Source organism: Typopeltis vanoorti, chromosome 13, assembly GCF_054136105.1.
Source record: "Typopeltis vanoorti isolate ZY-2024b chromosome 13, IOZ_Tvanoo_1.0, whole genome shotgun sequence".
Lineage (NCBI taxonomy): Eukaryota > Metazoa > Arthropoda > Arachnida > Uropygi > Thelyphonidae > Typopeltis > Typopeltis vanoorti.
In genome coordinates this window covers 84,352,674-84,376,107 of record NC_143561.1, presented here as the reverse complement: position 1 = coordinate 84,376,107, position 23,434 = coordinate 84,352,674, and the positions used below count along the sequence as shown (strand labels likewise).

Below are 23,434 nucleotides of genomic sequence, written 5' to 3'. Positions count from 1 at the left end.
AGTGTCTTTCATAACTCCCGCATTCACTAGACACTACTTTCTCGATCCTTCCTTACATTGTCAACATTCGTAATATAATTTTCCCGTTTCCTGTGTACACGACTCGCATTTCTTGCACTGGCACATGAAGCAGTTACGACAAATTGTCTCTCTCAATTCTCACTATCATACCACAATCCCCTTCATTCTGGGCATTGCATACACTACATCGTAATACAATAGATCCTTCATGTTAAACTCGCCCACTATTTTCCTTGTAAACATAGTTGCCATGTATTAAAAACGGTTTTAAAGCAATATCCCGTATTAAAATTCACACATACACAGAGAAAAAAGTTGCACTAACTCAGACCTGCCTGAAATCGTTCCTGCTTTTACCTTGATTTTGTGTAGTATCGAACAGAAAAACTGGATGTATCTAGTATCGACTGATAGTTCGATAGTTTCATAGTTCTTAACGTGTCTGACTGAAATTTTATTCCATCTTTTTGAACTGAATACTGCTGGTCAGACTATCAATTGTTCAGCTATCTCAAAGACAATGTCCCAGTCATAATAGGATTAGCTGCTACAGCAATGGCTAACACCTTCCCCTCTCCCAACTGCTGCCACTGGGAGGTACAAAGGACACAAGAAACAACCCTAATTCAATGGAAGCGTCACTTCTAGGAACAAGCAGGAAAACTGTAAGTATAATTTCTTAAACTTTGCATCTTAGAAAGCGTAGCAGTTCAATAGGAAAGCTATAACACACAGCTTTAAGTAACATTTAAGATGGCGGCACGGGACGAATTAGAGTTCGAAAAAGTCCTAGATCTGCTGCGTAATTGCCAAAGCGGCAATCTAAGAAATGATTTAAAAAAGGACATACTAACTTCAGTGAGCGAACTAACGAAGGTATTTAATAAAATGAAAAATGGAACTAAAGTATCGATAGAACAAAGATTACTACAAACAACCGGGGGCAGGCTAACTTAGCTCAGCCTACTCAACTATACTCGCAAGTCGTTAAAAACAACGCTAAAAACAAAGACGAATCCGAAAACAATCCTTGATATAAATTAATAGTAAAACCGATAGCCCAACTAAACAGCGAAAAAAACCAAAATCTTATAAAAGAAAAAATAGACCCAAGAAAAATAAAAATCGGAATCACAAAAATGAAAAGTATTAATAACGGAGGAGTGTTAATTGAATCCAAAGAAAAGATTGATATAGACGCTACATTGATTGCTACATTGATTGCTACATTATATAGACGCTATGATTGCTACATTGACGAAATATCTAAGGAATGCAAAGGCACATTAGTAGCAAGTCCCAGTAAGAAACATCTTCCAGAGCTGATAATATATGATATTCCTAGTGAAATTGATACGAATTCTTCATCGGTGACACAAAGATGATACAGAAATTTACCATGACAAATAAAAACGAACAAAAGAAACCTGATTATAGAAGTCGATCCAACGGTGAGGACCAAACTGCTGAACACCGATGTTAAAATGCTATGGAGAATTTGCCATTGTGCAGACTACATAAGCGTTCTGAGATGCTTTAAATGCAATAAATTTCACCATCGTACACGAGACTGCAGGGGAAAAACTACCTGTGCATTCTGCTCTACCTGTCCACTCGCTAAACTTATGCTCTAAAGAATATAAGTTTAGCGAGTGTCCACGAAATAACTCCGACATGAATTGCATAAATTGCCAAAATCACAAGCATGCCAAAACCAAAAACGACTGCAAACATATGCCATTAAGCAAAGACTGCCCGACATACAACTACTACAGAAAGTTCAAAATTCAAAACATGATTATGGAAAGCAATAATAAAGCTTGAAACAGCACTACTTCTCTGGCATGTCTTCAAATAAATCTACAACGCTTTATCAAGGCTGTCAATAACTTAACAGAACTAATAAATAGGGGGAAAAAATATAGAACTGGCATTAATACAAGAACTCTACAACATCAACAACAAAATATGCAGCTTTCCGAGTAATTATAAAATATTTTCCAAAGGATCTGAAAGAAAGCTGCAATACTGGTGGTCAACCCTGAAGTCGAGGCAATATTAATTTCTCAACACAACAACGAGGACTCGTTACTTATTGAAATTACGTACAGAGGAATTTAAACTTTTGCTGCAAGTATGTATCTAAACTATCACACTGACATAAAATACGATTGAGAAAAAATGGGCAACATCGTGGATTTTACCATCAACCACAGCCTAATTATGGGAATAGATAGCAACGCCCATTCGGTTTTATGGTTTAACAAAAGCAGAAACAATAGAGGTAAAAATTTGGAAGGGTTCATAGCATCGAACTCCCTACACACTACAAGGAAGCAGCTTCTTTGATCTGACACTGGCAAACAACGCTATTTTATCCCGGGTTTTTGAATGGAAATGCGACGAAGAGGAAAGCTGTTCTGATCATCGCATATGAAGTTTTAATATCAGTAACAAAAATATAAACGGAATAAACAACACAAACCATCGCATTAACATCAGGTACTTCACCAATAAAACCAATCGAGATATTTGCTAAATTATTAAAAAACGAATTTTCATGCCTAATCTCAGAACATCACTTTAATGGGATCAGCACAGCTCAGCTTAGACAGTATAGCCATCTGGGCATCAGAACAAGCCGATATAGACTTCCTTATGTGCTTTCATCAGGTCTGAAAAAATCCAGCAACCAAACATCGAAGAAAGAAAATGAGTACCTTGGTGAAACGCCGAATTAACAGTCCTAAGAAAACGTGTTAACGCATTCAGACGATTATATCAAAGAACATACAATAACCAAGATTTAAGAGAGAGCTGAAGACCGAACTACTACTATAAAGCCAAATACAGCTATCAGTCCAAAATTGCAAATGCAAAAACAGAATCATGGAAAAAATTCTGTATTGTTTCAACCGTATCGAATCCTTGGAATTGCATATATAAATTAGCAGCAAGCAAGAATAAGACATTTATATTATCAACTCTCAAGAAAACAGATGGCAACTACACTAAAAACTTAGAGAAACTGCAGCTATTATGATCAACAAGTTTATTGCCGATGAGATGAATCAGCAGACGAAGAAATCCACAAAACCTACAGACAAAGAATGAAAACACATAGATACTCCTAACGACGACTTGTTTACGACTAAAGAAATCGAGTCAGTATTGAGATCAATGGATCCAAGTAAAACTCCTAGAGAGGACGGAATAACCAGCGATATACTACTAAGAGCGTTTGTCGAATTCCCCGAATTCATAACAACAGTTTACAACGAATGCCTAAAAAGAGGGCGATTTCCATTCAAATGGAAACGTTCTAAAATTATACCCATGATAAAACCAGGAAAAGAAATATCCGACGAAATTAGCAAATACAAGCAAATCAGGCTCATAAAGGTTGCTGGTAAGCTGCTAGAAAAACTTCTGATAAACCGAATAATGCACTATGTCTACTCAAGAAACCTATTTAAGCAGCAATCAATACGCATTTCGAAATTTAGCACAGCAGACGCACTTATGGAGATAAGAGTTCACAGAAGACAGTTTACAGCAAAAAAAAAAAAAAAAGACTTACTACTGATCTCACTCGACATACAAGGCGCTTTCGATGCTGCGTGGTGGCCAGCAATAATCAATCAATTAAGAGATTTAAAATGTCCAAAAAACTTACTCGAGCTTACAAAAAATTATTTTACAGACAAAAGAGCAACCATGCTATTAAAAACCACAGCTCTAACGAAAGAAGTCAAATGAGTTGCTCTCAAGGCTCCTGCTGTGGACCAGGTTTCTGGAACATCCAGTACGACTCGCTATTAAGACTTCCTTTCACTAGTGAAACAAAAGTCATAGCTTTCGCCAATGATGCGATGATAATGATCCGGGGAAGCGACGGTTTACAACTAGAATTAATGGCAAACGAAGAACTTTAAAATTGTAGAGTGGGCACGCGAGAAGAACGTTACATCCAATAGCAGCAAGTCTAAAGTGCTTCATATCTCATGTAAAAATTCAAAACAACCTGCTACAGTCTTCCTAAACGGAGACGTTCGGTAGCCAGTGATCTAAAATACCCAGGGGTAATAATAGATGATAGATTTACTTTCAACAAGCACATCTCATATGCTGCCGAATAAAGCTTACAAATTGTAAACCTTCTAGCAATGTCGGCAAGCATTACGTGGGGATTAGGCCAACGAACGCTAAAAACAATATATAGCGGAACTATACTACCAGTAATATCTTATGCTGCACCTGCCTGGAAACATTCACTAAAATCAAAGAAAAATCGACAAAAGCCAAATAGAGTTCAACGCCTTATATCCATATGTGTAATTAAAGGGTACAGGACAATATCTTTCGAGGCACCTTGTGTTATTGCAGCTCTAACACCGATCTGCCTGAAAATAGAAGAATTATCTCTAATATACGAAGTTACTTCCGGAAGATATAACGAAAATTCTAACATTAATCCAAATTGTGACGAACGTCCGCTTCACTACAGCAAGTGGCCTCACCCAGTAAAGAAAACAAATATGAAGGAGAAGGAAAGCTCTGAAAGTGACGAATTCCATATATATACACACACTGACGGAAGCAAAACTGGAGGGAATGTTGGCTGTTCTTTCGTTGCATATAATAGGCAGTCCATTATACAAGAACGCTGCTCTAGACTGCTTCCTCTCTGTTCCAACAACCAAGCAGAACAACTTGCTGTAGTTCATTCACTTATATATATCTCCAGGAATTAGAAGTAAACACCTCTCATCAAAAGACGGCAACAATTTACAGTGACAAGAGAAGCACTATAGACGGCCTAAAAAACCAGAATAACCATATAGCTTTAATAGAACAGACAAGAAAGCTGGTATGGAATCTCACTCTATCGGGATGGGAAATCAAGTTCTGCTGGATGAACGCACATACTGGGGTTGCAGGAATCGAGAGAGCGGATCAATTGGCTAAAGAAGCGGCTAGAAACAAGTTACCAAAAGTACTCGAAATCTTTTATAAAACACTTGCAGAAGCCTAGATTTTTGGGAAGAAGAATGGAAAACATCAAAAAACGGATCATCAACAAAAGAATTTTTTCCTAGCATCAAAAGCAGACTCCGGCTGAAACAACACGCCATTTCTTCAGGTTTAACCACGCTACTAACGGCACATGGAAAACTAAGACACTACTTACATAGATTCCATATCCTGGAATCACCATCATGTATTTGTAGTTCATAACTTCAACAGATTGTTGACCACATACTTTACGACTGTCACTACTGGACTTCATACGGATGCCCCTAATGCAACACGTCATTGCTTCTGAAGACAAGTGGAATAAGGGCTAAAAACCGGTCTCACCTATTCCCTATATGGGAATAAAAAGGCGTTAGCGGAAGTCGGAATATGCACATATAGATGTAAAAATGTAAATATGAATATTATTACAAAATTGTAAATGTGAATGCTGATACAAAATTGGAAATGTAAATATGAATATTGACACACGCACGCACATTTTTTGAATGGTAGTTTTGTTGTATCCATTACATATCAGATTGTTTTTAATTTCATTCAGTCATTTAACAAAAAGGAATCAAAAGAGCAGATTGCATGAGCGTATGTATAACACTCTTGATAATGCCCATTTTTTTGTGATGAATCATGTATAGTATGATAGTATAGTATCAAAGAGTTATTTTTCTAGATGTTTCGTAAAATAATCTGTAAAGTTGTGCTATCTCACCAGCCTTAGGAGATTATTTTATGGAACATCTAGAACTCTTTGTTACTATATTCCCGCAGCCTCGTATATGGTTACGTTTTGTTGATTTATTCACAATCTGATCCCACACTGATTCAGATTTTATTTATTTATTTAGCATATAACATATTACACATCATAAAGTACATAAAATTTATGACAAAGAATAAAAAATTACAAGTTAACATCTAGATTACAAATAAAATCAATTGATTCTTTGTATAAGATGTCACACTGATTACATCTCATCCCCACGATCTCAGTTTGGGGAAACTGCATTGTCCCATTTCTGATAAGCGTCGGCCCATCTACCGTTCTGATCTACCATCTACCATTCTATCCTGTTCTGATTCTATTGAGGGATGACCAGATTCTATGCGGTAATTCAAAACCACAGTGATTCCTCCCTGGTTTTGAATTACATGGCATGGTATGGCACTGTGTTGCTGATTCTTCAAACCATCTTGCTGACCAGGCATCATTCATGCAAAAATTGTTTGCCAGAAGCACCTCTGCAGTTCTTACTGGAGGTTTTCTTGAACGAAGTCTGTTGATATTAAGGTCTTCAAGGTCAGAGTGGTTAGGAAGCTGTTGTTTGGACATGATCTTCTTGTATTCTTGAAGAAGTGCATTTGATCAGCGTAGGTTTGGTGGTGCGATATGGCTCAGAATTGAGAGCCAAAAAAAAAAGATATGAGTTGATTTAATCGTACTTGAGATCAGACGCACGATGTTATTCATTTGTGCATCTATAAGTTTCGCATAGGCATTATTCATTCAAACTGGAATGCAGTATTCTGCGGCAGTGTAGACAAGGCCAAGGGCTGAGTACCTCGTGTTAGCGGTAGCATCCCAAGAGGTGCCGCAGAGTTTTTATTATATTATTTCCCGTTTTCAGTTTTTCAGCTGTTTTAGATTAGGTGAGTTTTGTAAGACAACGTCTGTCAAAGATGATTCCAAGGTATTTAGGTAAGATCAAGAACTGCTTATATGCAAGAAGGTTATGCTCAAGATTTTTCGAGTAAAAAACTTCGAGTATGCTGATGACTGGTCTGTTCACCAATTTGTTGTTATGGTGAAAGCATGAGGTTTCTCGTTTGGTTACACTATGCTTGAGTATCCATTTGTGAAAATATTTTCCAAGGGAGTGCACATCGGTAGTCAGGATTTCTTCCGTCATTTCGACAGATTTATATCTAGCTGCTATAGCCCAGTCATCAGCATACTCGAAGTTTTGGAAGTGTGTATTGGACATATCGCTACACATAAGAAGAATAATAGCGATCCTTGTGGCAGGCAATTATTTAGTTTCTTTTGCTTGCTGGTAGAATTTCCCATTAAACTTGGAATGTTTTGATGTTTTCTATAAGGCCAGTAGTGATTCGACAGGGAATTTCACAAAGTTTGCAGATTAGTCCTTGCCTCCAGACTGTGTTGTATGCAGCAGTGAGGTCTATGAACACCATCAGTAGCGCACTCAGAGTTTAATCTGGAGGGGGAGGGGGGGTTGGTAGACGATTTGAGAATATACACTACGCATCGCATATGACCTATGACTGAGTATCTGCAATGATCACTAATTCATAAGTAGTATAGAAATAAAAGACACGACAGAACATAAATTTAAAAAAAAATTAATTTTAATTAGGAAAAGAACTTTGGAAAATTTTCTAGTGTTTTCCTTTTTCTTTGGGAGGGGTCAAGGCCCCTTGTCTCCCCCCCTCTGGGTGCGCCACTGAACACCACAGATTTTTTTTTTTTCTGCTTTTTTCTGCTGGAAGCCTGCCTCTATGTATGAAGTAAGAGAGAGAGGACTTGATCCAAGCAGCTCCGTTTAAGTCAAAAGCCAGGTTTTTCATGGGGGAATCTTCTCGAGTAGTGCAGGAGGCGCTCTAGTAACTTGTAGCTTGTGCTTAACAAGGCAATGGGTCGATAATTTTGTGGAAGGTGGTTTGATCTCCCAGGCTTTAGAATGACGATTATTTTAGTTCGTTTGTTCGGGTCTGTAGGATGTCAGTGAAAAATTGTGCCAGCCATCGTTTGGCATACTTTCTGGAGTGCACTAAGAACTGATTCAGAATTACTTTAGTTCCTAGAGAAAATAAACTCCTTGTACTTCTGTATATCATGGTCACTATTAAAAGCGAGTCTAGAAAGGTCATGTTGAATTTTTAGTTTATCTTAAGCCAAGCTTTACTGGCAGATACATTCAGTTATGTTCTTACCATTATTCATTTCTCTCTCTCTCTCTCTCTCTCTCTCTCTCTCTCTCTCTCACACACACACACACGCACACACAGGGTATTATTGAGAGAGTCATACAATCCACTTCTGATCCCCCTTTTGTTAGATGGAGATGGACTGAATAAAATTAAAAACAATCTGAGATATGTAAAGGATATAACAAAATTACTGTCTTCCTTTCTACCATCCAAGGGATGCATTACCACTTCTTTCCTTACCAGATGCATCAAGCACAGACTTTGCCATTCTCTGTTGATTAAAATTGAAGAACATCAAGATTATATTACATTTTTGGAATCTGACAAGTCTGGCCTTGCTTTTCATGCTATTGACACTAGGCACGGAATTCTTTGGAACTAGACTGAACTTCTTCGTTCTAGCAAGTTCAAATTCGCCCATCTTTTCCTAGAAACTCTATGAAATCACCCAAACCGATCAGAATGCATGTTGATATCAGAGTTTTGGGAAGTGATCACTATTAACTGTTCAAAAAAAAAAAACCAAAATTCTGCTAATGCCTTTTTGCTCTTGTATAGGGAGCAGGCGAGGCAGTTTTAGCTCTATCTAACTTTCAGAGACTGAGTGGGCAGTTCAATCTCCACTGGTAGCCAATCATAGATAGCTGTCCTAACACTATCACTAATTAATCGATACACAGTGAAGAAGGTGGCTAACAAGTGCCGCCATCTCGTGGTCCTTAACCCTAATACGGTGTTTCTCAACCTTTTTTGGATCGTGCCCACCTCAACGTCTCAAAGATTTTGATGCCCCCCCCCCTAGCATAATAGTCAACCAAGTTCTGAAAGAGCATAATATGAATAGGTACTTCAAATTAAAAAGGAACATAGGTAAAACTGCTTTTAATTTGACTTTCTTCAATGAATATAAATTTTATATTACACTTTGTATATTATAAACATAAATCGAACTCAACGCGGGAAAATAAAATCCAAGTTAATGTGATCCTTGAGCTTGATGTCTGCTGCAAAGAGTTTTTATTTGAGGTACTAATTTAGTCAATTTCACTCTCAAATCCCCACGATTTGTGATATCCAGACGATTTCTTTTTTTCAGTAACAAATCATTTACATCACTAAAGCCACATTCAACTAAATATGATGACGGGAAGGGCAACAGTAATTTTCTTGCAAAACTAGTTGAATTTGGATATTTCATTTCTGTCTCATCACAGAGCCACGCCATTGTTCCTTTTATGCTGAATAAAGTTCTAATAGACTCATCATTTCTGAGAGTTCTTCTTGATACTGCATGGCCACAACAGTTAGGTCCACTAGCATTTGCTGAGTTATCCAAGATGGAAAATAAATTTCTTTTAAATCAGAAAATCTGTCATTTAAATCACAGGCCATTTTGCTTAGGTGATCAAATAACAAGCACAGCAGTATCAGTTATCTCACACTTATTTAGCCAATAAAATTGGTCAGATTTTTTGGCTGAAACATTATTTTGACATAATTGCAGAAATGCAATGAAGCCCAATATTTTGGCGCCTTTGCATCAACAAGGGTCTTATTTGCTCCTTGTAGTTGCTTATTTAACATATTCAGTTTTTCAAAGATATCTGTCAAATAACTCACAAATGCACGACCATCAACTGTTTGTAAGAGTTTCATTTCAAATTTGTCATTCAAAAACTCACTAAAAATATCAAATAGTTCCATGAATCTTCTCAAGCAATTCCCTTGTGACAGCCACCTCACCTCGGTGTGAAGCAGTAGTCTTACATGGTCAGCAGTTTTATCCTCGCAAAATTGTTTGAAGAGATGCTCACATTTGGCATTAGCTTTGATAGTGTTGATACATTTTATAACTGAATTCAATATCTCATTTAGAACAGGTGAAAGTTTTTCGAAAACTAAATTTTTCTGTGAATAACACAATGCATAAGCAACATTTCAGGATTGTCATCCTTCATTAATTTTAAACATCCACGTTTCTTGCCCATCATAACAGGCATACCATCTGTAGTACAAGATATAATATTTTTCGTTGATATTTGAGCTTCATCTAAATAATTTTTGAGTTTATTGTACATATATATATATATATATATATATATATATATATATCAATGGCAGTAGTGGTGGTTTTTTTCAATGCTTCACAGAACAATATCTCCAGTAAATTCACCATTGTCAATATATCTTACATAGGCAATCAATACAGCCTCACTGTCTCTTACAGTTGATTCATCCAACTGTAATGAGTCCTTGATCTCAATTTTTCAATAAGTTGTGTTTCCACATCTTTAGCCATCTCATCTATTCTTTTGCTAACAGAAGAATAGATGAGATGGCTAAAGATGTGGAAAATTTATGTGTAAATAAACTTTCCACATCAAAAAAGGGAGATAAAGTTTGTGTCCCCTAAACTTTAGAGTTGACTTGGGAGTGTTCTATTAACACTCCCAAGTCTCTGGCTTCATCAGTTTCATTGAGTACAGTTCCACCAATGTGGTATACAACTGGTAATCTTTTCATCCCAAAATGCATAACCTTACACTTTGCAACATTAAACTGACATCCATTCTCTTTTGCCCAGACTGCAAATCTATCGAAGTCATCCTGCAAAATTTTAACATCATCTGTATTAACTATTGCTATACCCAACTTTGCATCATCGGGAAATAACTGAACAGTTCCTATCAGATCCTTTCCTATATTGTTAATGACCAAATCAAACAGTGGCATCCACTAGTCACAGGCCTTCTTTTGGATTTACTCCTGAATAAACTACTCTCTGATATCTCTCCATCAACTCCCCTCCTATCCATCTCACCAACCTTATATCCATCCTGATGTGTTGCAGTTTACTGATTAGAATTCCATGTGGTATCCTGTCAAAGGCCTTTGCAAAGTCTAGCAGTATCACTGTAAAGACATTACCTTTATCCAGCTCAGCTGGATAAAGGTAATGTCAGCTGTCACTGTATTATAAAATGTGAGCAAGTTACCGAGACATGACCTACCCTTCAGAAAGCCATGCTGCCCCCCCCCCCATAATTTCCATCTATTTATTCCTGTATTGACCAACCCTCTTGACCAACTTCTCCAATACTTTGACAACAACTCCTGATCAGTCGGTAATTTGCTACATCAGTCTTGCAGCCTCCTTTATGCAATGGAACTATTTTCCCCTCTTTCCATCCCTTTGTGACTAACCCAGAGCTGAGACTTAAATTAAACAATATGGTCAAGGGCACTGACAATTCCCTTGCCACTTCACGTAAAACTCAAGCTGGTATACCATCCAATCCCACTCTGAATTCACATTAAGGTTCTTGTAATATACTATGCATCTCCATTTCATTTACCTCAGTTTCCGTATAAGCCTTTGACTCTCTCATTCCTGCAATATCACCACCTGGATGATATACTCTTGCAAAGTGTTCACTTAGTAATTCTACTATTTTGAGTGATTCAGTTACCTCCCTACCATTGGTATTCCATAAAATCATTCTGCCATATACATTGTTCTTTCTTTTACTTGCAGCATATCGAAACAACTGTTTGTGATTTTCTTTAGCCTGTATTACTAGCTTCCTTTCATAAACTGCTTTTACCTTTCTTACCACAAAAGCAAATTATGAAGTTAAATCATCTGCTTTTGCCTTTTTTACCACACTAGTTACACTTCTGTCTTTGTGCCTGCAGGTCACCTTGCTCCTTAAATTCCCTCCACAATTGTTTCTTTTTCTGCAGCTTGATGATATTCATCCTTTTAACTCCCACTTGATTTATTATCCTGATTCTAGGTATGCTGTCACTATTATCTGCTTCAAACACTCCTTTACCACTTCCCATGGACTATCAACATCCAGCTCTTGCAGTTTTACATCAAGGCACTGATCCAAGCAATCTCTTAAGCTTGTTATATTTACCAGCCCTGTAATTCCACATATACCACGTCTTAATGTAATTCCACATATACCATGGCCAAATGTGTGAAAATTACACACATTTGGCCACCTCCCCAAGTCAGGACTATATGATCACTCTCACCAATTGGTAGCAACGTGGTCATATTTGTTATAGGCAAATTCTCAGATGCAATTATTATATCTAGCATGCGGTCTCAGGTAATTATACCTTAGGAACTGCATAAAATTCATTTCCTTCCACCCATGTATCCTCTCCTCCTCCTAATCTCTGTTCCCATAGTTGAAATTCCCCATAATAATTACCTGTCCTACACTCGAGTCTATTTGCCGATGCATACTATCTCCATCATCTTTTCCATCCCCTGGTCTATAGCAGCATCCAGCTGTATATTTTGTTCTGCTAATTGTGAATTGTTGCTGAGCGAAATCTATTCCCTGAGTGAGTTATGAATGCAGACACATTGAATAAAGTATGGTTTGATGAGCTTTGTATGTGATAGTATGTATCTCCTGTAATGAGTATAGCTCCATGGAAGTCTGATTTTTTTTTTAACTAGTTAAAAATTTATTCTTAGTATTTACATATACATGAGCACAAATGTGCATTTAGTTACATATACAGGGTGTTCGGGATAAATTTGACATATTTATAATTAATTATATTTTTCCGTAAGTTACATTTATTAACACACACTTCTCTTCATTTAAAAGTTTGGACCCTTCTTCATTCATATACAAGATGTCAGAAAGGATGGATAGCTGGAACCCACCTGAATCATGGAAGAGAATAACTTGTATCATGATGATTCGTGCCCGCCATCAAAATAAGGATATTACGACTGCTGCCCAATGCTCCCTGAATACAGTAAAAACAATCAGGCATGAACTAGAGACTTGCAATGGTGACTACGAGGATGTAGCAAGAAGAAAGATCCCTAGCAGACGATCTGATTGCGTTCGTACAGCAGAATTCCTCGCAAATCTGCAGGAACAGGTGTTGAAGAACCCTGGCATTGGAATTCGGGCTTTGTTCGTGGAGTTGCTAACTGTAGTCAAGCCCTGGATAACAAGGGTAGCCAATGGTAGGCCGTATGTATGGCAGCAGGATTCGGCCCCTTGCCACACCTCTGGGAAAAGTCAAAAATGGTTGTCTGAAAATTTCTACGACTTCACCAGTCCAAATGTTTGGCCTCCAAACTCCCCAGACCTTAACCCCATGGATTATTTTGTATGGGGCGCAGTTGAAAAAGACACCAATCGCACTTCCAGTAATACAAAAGCCCAGTTAATGGATAAAATTAAAACAGTTTTTGCGGCCCTTCCCAGGGAGACTGTAGCATCAGCTTGTTCGAGGTTCCGAAGCAGAATTGAAGCTGTGATCGATGCTAATGGTGGTTATTTTGAGTAAATCTTGTTGATAGTATTGTAATTAACTCTGCCTGTAATGTTTTTTTGTCAATTCATTAAATTTAATAGATACAAAGAAGATTTTCTTTTTCCTTACGAAACTGTCAAATTTATCCCGAACACCCTGTATATCTATGTGCATTTAGTTACATATATATCTATGTGCATTTAGTTACATATATATCTATGTGCATTTACATTACATATATATCTATGTGCATTTAGTTACATATATATCTATGTGCATTTAGTTACATATATATCTATGTGCATTTAGTTACATATATATCTATGTGCATTTACATTACATATATATCTATGTGCATTTACATTACATATATATCTATGTGCATTTACATTACATATATATCTATGTGCATTTACATTACATATACAGGGTGTTCGGGATAAATTTGACAGTTTCGTAAGGAAAAAGAAAATCTTCTTTGTATCTATTAAATTTAATGAATTGACAAAAAAACATTACAGGCAGAGTTAATTACAATACTATCAACAAGATTTACTCAAAATAACCACCATTAGCATCGATCACAGCTTCAATTCTGCTTCGGAACCTCGAACAAGCTGATGCTACAGTCTCCCTGGGAAGGGCCGCAAAAACTGTTTTAATTTTATCCATTAACTGGGCTTTTGTATTACTGGAAGTGCGATTGGTGTCTTTTTCAACTGCGCCCCATACAAAATAATCCATGGGGTTAAGGTCTGGGGAGTTTGGAGGCCAAACATTTGGACTGGTGAAGTCGTAGAAATTTTCAGACAACCATTTTTGACTTTTCCCAGAGGTGTGGCAAGGGGCCGAATCCTGCTGCCATACATACGGCCTACCATTGGCTACCCTTGTTATCCAGGGCTTGACTACAGTTAGCAACTCCACGAACAAAGCCCGAATTCCAATGCCAGGGTTCTTCAACACCTGTTCCTGCAGATTTGCGAGGAATTCTGCTGTACGAACGCAATCAGATCGTCTGCTAGGGATCTTTCTTCTTGCTACATCCTCGTAGTCACCATTACAAGTCTCTAGTTCATGCCTGATTGTTTTTACTGTATTCAGGGAGCATTGGGCAGCAGTCGTAATATCCTTATTTTGATGGCGGGCACGAATCATCATGATACAAGTTATTCTCTTCCATGATTCAGGTGGGTTCCAGCTATCCATCCTTTCTGACATCTTGTATATGAATGAAGAAGGGTCCAAACTTTTAAATGAAGAGAAGTGTGTGTTAATACATGTAACTTACGGAAAAATATAATTAATTATAAATATGTCAAATTTATCCCGAACACCCTGTATATCTATGTGCATTTACATTACATATACATTTCATATATGTATACATATATGAAATATTCATATATGCATAGTAAGTACAATAATCTTAGCAGCATACTGAGAAAAAAAGTCTTCCCCTTGTTACACAAACCACCCCTTTTTGTTCTAGATATTTATCAGAACCTTTCAGCCCCTCCCCTCATATTTTGTCCACATCTTTTGAACCCAACGTTTGGTTTATATGAAGATGTTTTAGGTACCATTCAAGTATATAATTAGATTACTGCTAATTTTTTTTTATTAGATACTCTTTAGATAATATGCTTAATACTATTAGTAATTATTGTTATCATGTATACGAAGTACTGATATATGTATAACTAGTGTATTATAATTATTACATTTCTGATACATTTATTGTACACATTGCTGATGGCATTCTTTTTTTAAATATATGTCATTATAATAATAATAGTAGTAGTAGCAGCAGTATAATCTTTCAAAGTCAATGTTTGCTTATATGTTTTAGATACCATTAGAGTACTAGTATTTTTTTTTTTTTAAGTTTATTTTACTACTACTAATAATGATAATGAAGCTTTCAACAGTATAAAATTAGTATTTTAATTATAATAGTGAAAAAAAATAAAAACACTGATTGTAAAGCTTATCAAAGATATTTATACAAATAATAAATGTGTAATTAGGTATTACAATAATGAACAAAAAAAAATGAAAATGAAAAGTGTTTCTGTGTCGTTAGAAAGTGTATTATATTTAATATGAAATCACATTCTTGCTTTAATCTTTTACTCAAGCATGTAAAGTATCTTCACAACTCGTCTACTTGTATATAGAGGCTGATGACTTCACACCAGTTGCCTCAATATTCCATAATGCAAAAATATTAGGAAGAATCATTATCAGGCCAGTTTTGACAACTTCATAAGTAATGGTAATGGGCATCCTTAAAAAAACTAGGTGGTCTTTCAGATCATTCTAACCTTTATGAGAGATTGAGACCTGAAGAATCATTCCAACTTATGGCTCTCAATCACTCCAGGATATTCAGTTTTGGTTCTTCCTGACAACACCTGCTAAACCCTAAGCTGCACTCAGTGACGAGCAAAAATCCACAGCTGAGAACACCAGCGTCCACAAGCAGCTAGCAAGAGTTGCTCATCTTCTTGGGCAAGCGCAACTGTAGAAGCTATGCTATAAGCAAGCAAGCATCCAATGAGATGCAGTGATCAAGACTACTTCAGTAGGAAACCACTTTGTAAGTAATGGGGGTCTCCTTTAAAAATTAGGTGATCCCTCAGATTATTCTAACCTCATTGAGTGACCTGACGGTTCATTCTAACTCATCACTCTTGATCACTCTGGGATACTCAGTGGTGGTCCCACCAGACAACATTTGTAAAAGCCTCAGCTACACCCAGTGACAAGCAAAAACCTACTGCTGAGCGAAGCACTACCCTCTTGAAGCAGCCAGTGAGAATTGCTCATCTCCTAAAGTAAGCACCACTGAAGCACACTGAGCAATGTTAAAGTGATCTGAAGGATCACCTAGTTTTTGGAGAATACTTCATTATCTACAAAATGGTTTTGAACACAGCCTTCCACTAGATGCTTCTAATAAAGTGAAAGGCAGTGATCAAGACCACTTTGTACATAATGAGGTCTCCCAAAACTAGGTAATCACGTTAACCTTAACTCATTTTCAATCACTGTAGGATATTCATTTGTAGCTCCACCAGACCACAGCTGCAAAAGCCTTGATTCCACCCAATGACAGGCCAAAAAAAAAAAAAAAAATCAATTAATTAATAGTCAGCGAAACACTAGCCTATGCAAGCGTTTCAGGCAAATGAAATTTCTGCATGTTTAAAGAAAACAACATGGATCAATATGAATTTCGATACTGAAAAATACAAGTATAAAAGTATATATATATATAAAAAGATCATGTAGAAAGTGTTTTTTCACTTGGTTAAACTATAAATTATAGATGCCATGAAATTATATTCTTTGTTTCATTCTTTATTATTATTATTATTATTATTATTATTAACCAAGACCTCATGGAGTCAAAGACTCATCTAGGAGGTCTTTTTATCTCACACACATCTCATCATACCGCGTCTTAAACACATTCAAACTCCTTGCAGACACCACACTCTCAGGCAAGGCATTCCAATCACTCACAACTCTGCACGAAAAAAACCTGCCTCTCGCTCCCCTACTCACACCCTCTTTATACAGTTTCCAGGGATGACCTCTGGTTCTCCTCTGATCTCCCACTTTTCTCTGTAGAACTTCTCCACCATTGATCCTATAACAACCGCTTACCAACTTGTAGGTCTCTATCATATCTACCCTCTTCCTTCTCTCCGCTAGACTCTGCAAATTACATCTTTTCAATCTTTCCTCATACTCGACATTCCAGAGGTCAGAAACTATCTTAGTCAGTCGCCTTGGGACGCTTTCCAACATCTCTTCATCCTTCTGAAAACTAGGTGACCAAATCTGGGCACAATAGTCCATGTGTGGCCTAATCAAAGCCTTATACAATGGAACAAGAATCTCCCTACTTCTACACGTCAGTGTCCTCCGCATCATTCCCAGAAGTCTTTGTGTTGTCTTCACAATTTTGGCGATGTGTCCCCTAAATTTTACATCCTTATCCACTATCACCCCCAGATCTCTTATTTCCTCTACTTCCAACAATATATTCTCACCAAGCATAAATTCTGCATCCAATCTTTGTTTTCCAAATTTTAAAATCTTACATTTTGCAACATTGAACTCACATCCCCATTTACTTGCCCAATCACTCAATTTATTCAAGTCTTCTTGCAAGGCCACAACATCTTCACTACTCTTTATGGTTCGTCCCAACTTTGCATCATCTGCAAACAACTGAATATCTCCATCCAAATTTTCGAAAATATCATTAATATACAAGTTAAATAGTAATGGCACTAAAACAGATCCCTGAGGCACTCCACTAGTGACTTTCCTTTTCCTGGATATTGCACCCCCATACACAACTTGTTGATACCTATCAGATAGCCAGTCTCCAATCCAATGCACTAATCTAATATCCAACCCCATCTGCTCTAGTTTGACTGTCAACTTATCATGAGGTACTCTATCAAAAGCCTTTGCAAAATCTAAGTATATTACCATGTATCCCTCTCCTCTGTCCAAGGAAGCAGTCACTTTATTGTAATAAGTAAGTAGATTACTAAAACACGACCTCCCTTTAGCAAATCCATGCTGTCCATCAAAGATTATACCATTGTTGTCAACCCAACTCTGGATCCTAGTTCTCACAAGCTTCTCCAACAACTTAACCACAACACCTGACACACAGATAGGCCTATAGTTTGATGCTTGAGTTCGATCACCTCCTTTATCCAAATGTTAGAAACCAAAGTTGTAGTATCTTCAAGACTGGACTCCTTGTACATAGAGGCTAATGACTTCACATCAATTGGTTTATTATATCATAATGCAAATTACACCCTTTTGGATGTGTATAATACTATGCATTATGAGAAGGGCCACTAGCCAGACTGGTTTAGACCGTTATTGGGGTCTCATCAGTGGGAGCCAAACCCAGAAGAGATACCAAGGTTGAAGTAATGCAGAAGTCGTATATTTTCCATATACATATTGCCAAAAGATGTCACACCTTATAAAAGTCAAAACCAGTTTGGGTAGTGACCCTTCCCACAATGGAATGCATTATACATGTCTGTAAGGATATTTGCCTTTCCATTATGAGATACTATTATGGAATACTAAGGTAATTTATGTGAAGTTATTAGCCTCAATATATACAAGTAGCCCAGTCATGAAGATATTTCCCTCCCATAGGAAATTTGTGGGAAAAACAATTTGATAAGATCAGAAATGTAGAAATATATAAAATGTGTGTCTTACAAATAGTAAACAAATATGAGAAGAAGTAATGGCGAATACATGTCAACAGACTACAAAAAGAAAGAATAATTAGATGAATAGAAAAATGGAAACCAAGTACCAGAAGACCACTGTTGGTTGATGAAAGTGGTGAAAAGATGAATTGCAATAAACACTGTCACAAGTCTATGACCTAAAGCAGGAAATGAAAAACAAGAAGAACTACCGTGCATCTTGGCGTGTATGGAGAGGTAGCCCCTTAGTATCAATGTCAGCCGCTGATCTTGCGGTCAGGATGTTGGGCTCTGGTCCTCACATACACTCAACTCTCACTTATGGCTCTTAGAAGTTGGTAGTGCACACCAGCGGCCATACCCCGGTAAACCGTTTTGGCTGGCAGACTAAACTAAGTGAGGGTATCAGCAATATAGAATGCTGTAAATAGGGAATGTCACCCCCTTATGTGCATGAAGTCTGGAATGGCCAAGATGGCAGAAGAATCAACACTGACTGATCAATGGCATCAAGGGCATGACAGCAAGATGTGCGGCACATCGAGGGCACACTCTTGACATCTAAGGGACTTGTGGCCAGCTGTTGTGGAAGAGATCGGAGCCTCACCACGTATTTATCCATTGTCAACCATGAAACGCACCATGTCACAATATAAAGTTAGAGATGTGGTTGAGACCCCTGCAACCATCAGCTCTTATAGCTACAGGGAAGAAGAGCTTGAAACTGGGAATTTTAAGACAAGAACTACTAAGGTAGTGTATGAAGATAATATCCTAAACCCTCCAGGGAGGATATTCTCAGATATCCCTTGTCTGAAAACCAGGAGCAATCTCTTGAAAATAGTAACATGAAACGTCAGAACACTCTGAGGCAGGCAAATTAGATAACCTACTCCAGGAATTAGAAGTGATGAAGGCCGATATTGCAGGTATCAGTGAAGTGAGGTGGACAGATACAGGCATAATAAGAAGAAAAAATCGCACTATAATCTACTCTGGCAGTGACTTACACCTTAATGGAGTAGCACTTGTTCTAAGTAATAGAATTGCAAAATCTCTACAGGGATATTGGCCCATAAATGACAGAATCATAAAAGCCAAAATAACTGCACAACCATTCAACCTGTATATTATCCAAGCATATCCACCAACCCAAGATCACCCAGACGAAGAGGTGGAACAATTTTATGAAGACATCCAAACTGCAATCGCCAGTGCTAAGTCAGATGATGTTATTATGCTGATGGGCAACCTAAATGCAAAAGTGGGCTCAGAAAAAATCTCATTTTGCATGGGAAACCAAGGGCTTGGAATCAGAAATGAAAGAGGTGAAAGATTAATTCAATTCTGTGAAACCAATGACCTAATAATTGCCAACACACTGTTTAAACATCCTCCAAGAAGACTATATACCTGGAAAAGCCCTGGGAACATCTATAGAAACCAAATTGACTATATAATAATAAGCAAAAGATTTCGAAATGCAATAACACAAACAAAAACATATCCTGGAGCAGACATAGGATCGGACCACAACCCACTGATTGCAAAAATCAAAATAACACTTAAGATACCAAGCCAACCATTCATAAGAGAAACTTATAATTCAGACTCACTTAACAACCAAGAAGTTGGGAATGGAAGGAAGGTAAGATAGTGCCATTGCATAAGGGTGGTAACAGACTGGAAGTGTCTAATTATAGGCCAGTCTGTGTGTCATCAGTAGTTGTTAAGATCTTGGAGAAAGTAGTGAGGGACCGTATACAGCATTGGGCAGATGAGGGTAATGTTATCTGTGAGAATCAACATGGATTTGTGAAAGGATGCTCTTGTTTTAGCAATATGCTAGCCTTTTATAATAAAGTTACAAGAACATTAGATGAGGGAAAGGCATATACTGGCATTTTCTTAGACTTATCGAAGGCATTTGACAGGGTACCACATGATAAGCTGATATTTAAGTTGCAGCACATGGGTCTGGATGTCAGATTGGTCAACTGGATTCAGGATTGGCTGTCTGATAGGTATCAGAGAGTTGTGTATGGTGGAGCAGTTTCCAGGAGGCAGAGGGTTACAAGTGGGGTCCCACAGGGCTCAGTACTAGGACCTATATTGTTTAACCTTTATATCAATGACATAGCCAGTGGATTGCAGGGGGTTATTCAGTTGTTTGCGGATGATGCGAAGCTGGGAAGGATTATTAGTAATAGTGCAGATGTGGTAGCCCTGCAAGAGGATTTAAATAAGCTAGATAGATGGGCATATGAATGGGGGGTGTCAGTTTAATGCAGCAAAATGTAAGGTCTTGAGGTTTGGGAAACATCGATGGGATGCTGCATACTCTATGGGAGGAGTTATACTTGAGGAAGTAGGGGAGACAAGAGATCTGGGGGTTGATGATTGATAGAAACCTGAAGTTTAGGGGACATATTGCAAAGGTAGTGACGGTAACACAGAGGATTGCTGCTATTATGAGAAGGACACTGACCTGCAGAGATAAGAGGGTTATCATTCCGTTGTATAAGTCTCTGATCAGACCACACTTGGACTATTGTTCTCAGATTTGGTCCCCAGGATTTGAAGGGGATAAATTAACTGTGGAAAGGATACAAAGACTGATGACAATGATGGTTTCAGGACTGTACAAGGATAGTTATGAGGATCGGCTGAGAGAATGTGGACTGCAGAGTTTGGTGGATAGAAGGAGAGGTGATATGATTGAGACTTTTAAACTGTTGAGAGGTGCTTACAGGGTTGACACTGGGGAGTTCTTTCGCTTGGTTGAACAGCGGGAAGGAGTGATGACAAGAGGCCATCCCTGGAAGTTACGAAAGGAAACTGTGAGCAAGAGGGTAAGGAGTGGTTTCTTTGTGTGGAGGGTGGTTGAGCCGTGGAATGCATTGCCTGATGGAGTGGTGGGAGCGAGAACGGTCAGTGAGTTTAAAGAGTGGTATGATAGACTTTGTGATTTTCGGGGGGGGGGAGCCTCCCCTCGATGAGTCTTGACAGACTTTGTCTTAGGAAGGACCTCCCTCGTTGAGTCTTTTGACTCCTTGGAGGCATGAATAATAATAATAATAATAAAAGTTAAAGACTGCTTTAAAATCCCTTAACAAGTCTGTCACCACAACTCACACAGAGAATAGAATGGCAATTGATGAAATTAACATGAACTGGCAAACATTCAAGAATAGCATCAATGATGCAGCCAAAAATACACTCCCACAATTAAAAAGGAAAAGGAATAAACCTTGGATGAATGAAAAAATACTGACGTTGATGGAACAAATAAAAAAGTTAAAGAACAAACCTGAATATAAAAGCATGAATAAAGAAATAAAAAAAGAATGCAGGAAAGCCAAAGAGGAATGGATTAAATATAAATGTATAGATATAGAAAACCTTGATAGAAAACACAGAAGCAGAGAAATGCATGAAAAGATCAGAGAAATGACAAGCAGGACAAATACTGCAAACCATACAAGTGTCATTAGAGACTCAAGAGACCATATTCTAATGGATAAAAAAGAAATCATGGAAAGATGGATTGAATACACAAGGAAATTATATGAACAACAAAGAAATGATATTCCTGAACAGACTGATTTAGAAGGACCATCCATTTTACTCTGTAAAGTTGAAAATGCCATCAGAAAACTAAAACCACATAAAGCTGCATGAATTAACATCTTGGCAGAATGGTTGAGGGCTCTTGATGAAGGAGGACTGAAATTTCTAACAAAATTATGCAGTAAAATATACGAGACTGGATTTCTACCCAAAGATATTAATCATCAAATTTCGTTCCAATTCCCAAAAAAAAACAAAAGCTACAAGATGTGAAGAGTTCAGGACAATCAGCCTCATCAGTCAAGCATCAAAAGTCCTCCTATACATTATTCTTGAAAGAAATAAAAGAAAAATAAACGTAGAAATAAATGATACAAAAAGTGGCTTCTAGGAAAATGTAGGTACAGGGGAAGGTATTTTCAACATCAGAACCATCATAGAAAGATATCTAGAAAAACAAAAAGATGTGTACCTCTGCTTCATTGATTGCAAAAAGGCATTCGAAAATGTCCAACATGAACAATTAATTGAAATCCTTTCAAAAATAGGCATGGATGGAAAAGACTGCATCTTTGAGAATAAATAGAGAGACCTCAGAAGAATTCCCAGTTCAGAAAGGTGTGAGACAAGGCTATGTCTTTTCTCCGATTCTCTTTAACCTATACACAGAAGAAATATTTAATAAAATTAGTAACCTCAAAGGAATTACTGTAGGGGGGCAGAAATATTAATAACCTAAGATATGCAGATGACATGGTTCTTCTAGCTGAAAACAAATATGACCTCAAAACTCTTATAGATGAAACCCTCAAGTATAGCGAACAGTATGACCTCAGCTTCAACTTTAAAAAGACAAAAATCATAATAATTTCAAGAGAAAAGAAAATACCAAAAATATGCATCGATATAAAAGGAAATAAATTAGAACAGGTGCAAAAATACATATACCTTGGACACTTGATCACAGAGAATGGCAGGACAGAAGATGAAATTAGAGAAAAGATTGAAATCGCAAGGTCAACTTTCAACAGTATGAAAAATATACTACCATCTAGAGAATTAAATCTGAAAAGAAGACTAAGAATCTCCAAATGCTACATATGGTCTACATTATTATATGGAGTAGAGGCATGGACACTCTCCAATCTGAGTATGAAAAAACTGGAAGCCTTTGAAATGTGGATGCTGCGAAGAATTATGAGAATATCATGGAAAGACAAAAGGACAAATTAAGAGGTACTAGAGATGGCAGGCGTAAACAGGAGCCTGATGAAAGAAATTAAAAAGAGAAA

General features: G+C 37.4%; 1 protein-coding gene across 1 annotated transcript in view; it reads left to right on the top strand.

Annotated features, from left to right (window-relative positions):
* The first annotated feature begins 774 nt into the window (after positions 1-774).
* The window catches only part of LOC150100323 (lysosome membrane protein 2-like), a 187,092-nt gene continuing 164,432 nt past the window's right edge, over positions 775-23,434 (top strand). Inside the window, exon 1 of the mRNA XM_090402637.1 lies at positions 775-897. Coding sequence (XP_090258763.1) covers positions 775-897 — 123 coding nt within the window. The remainder of the gene's footprint in view (positions 898-23,434) is intronic.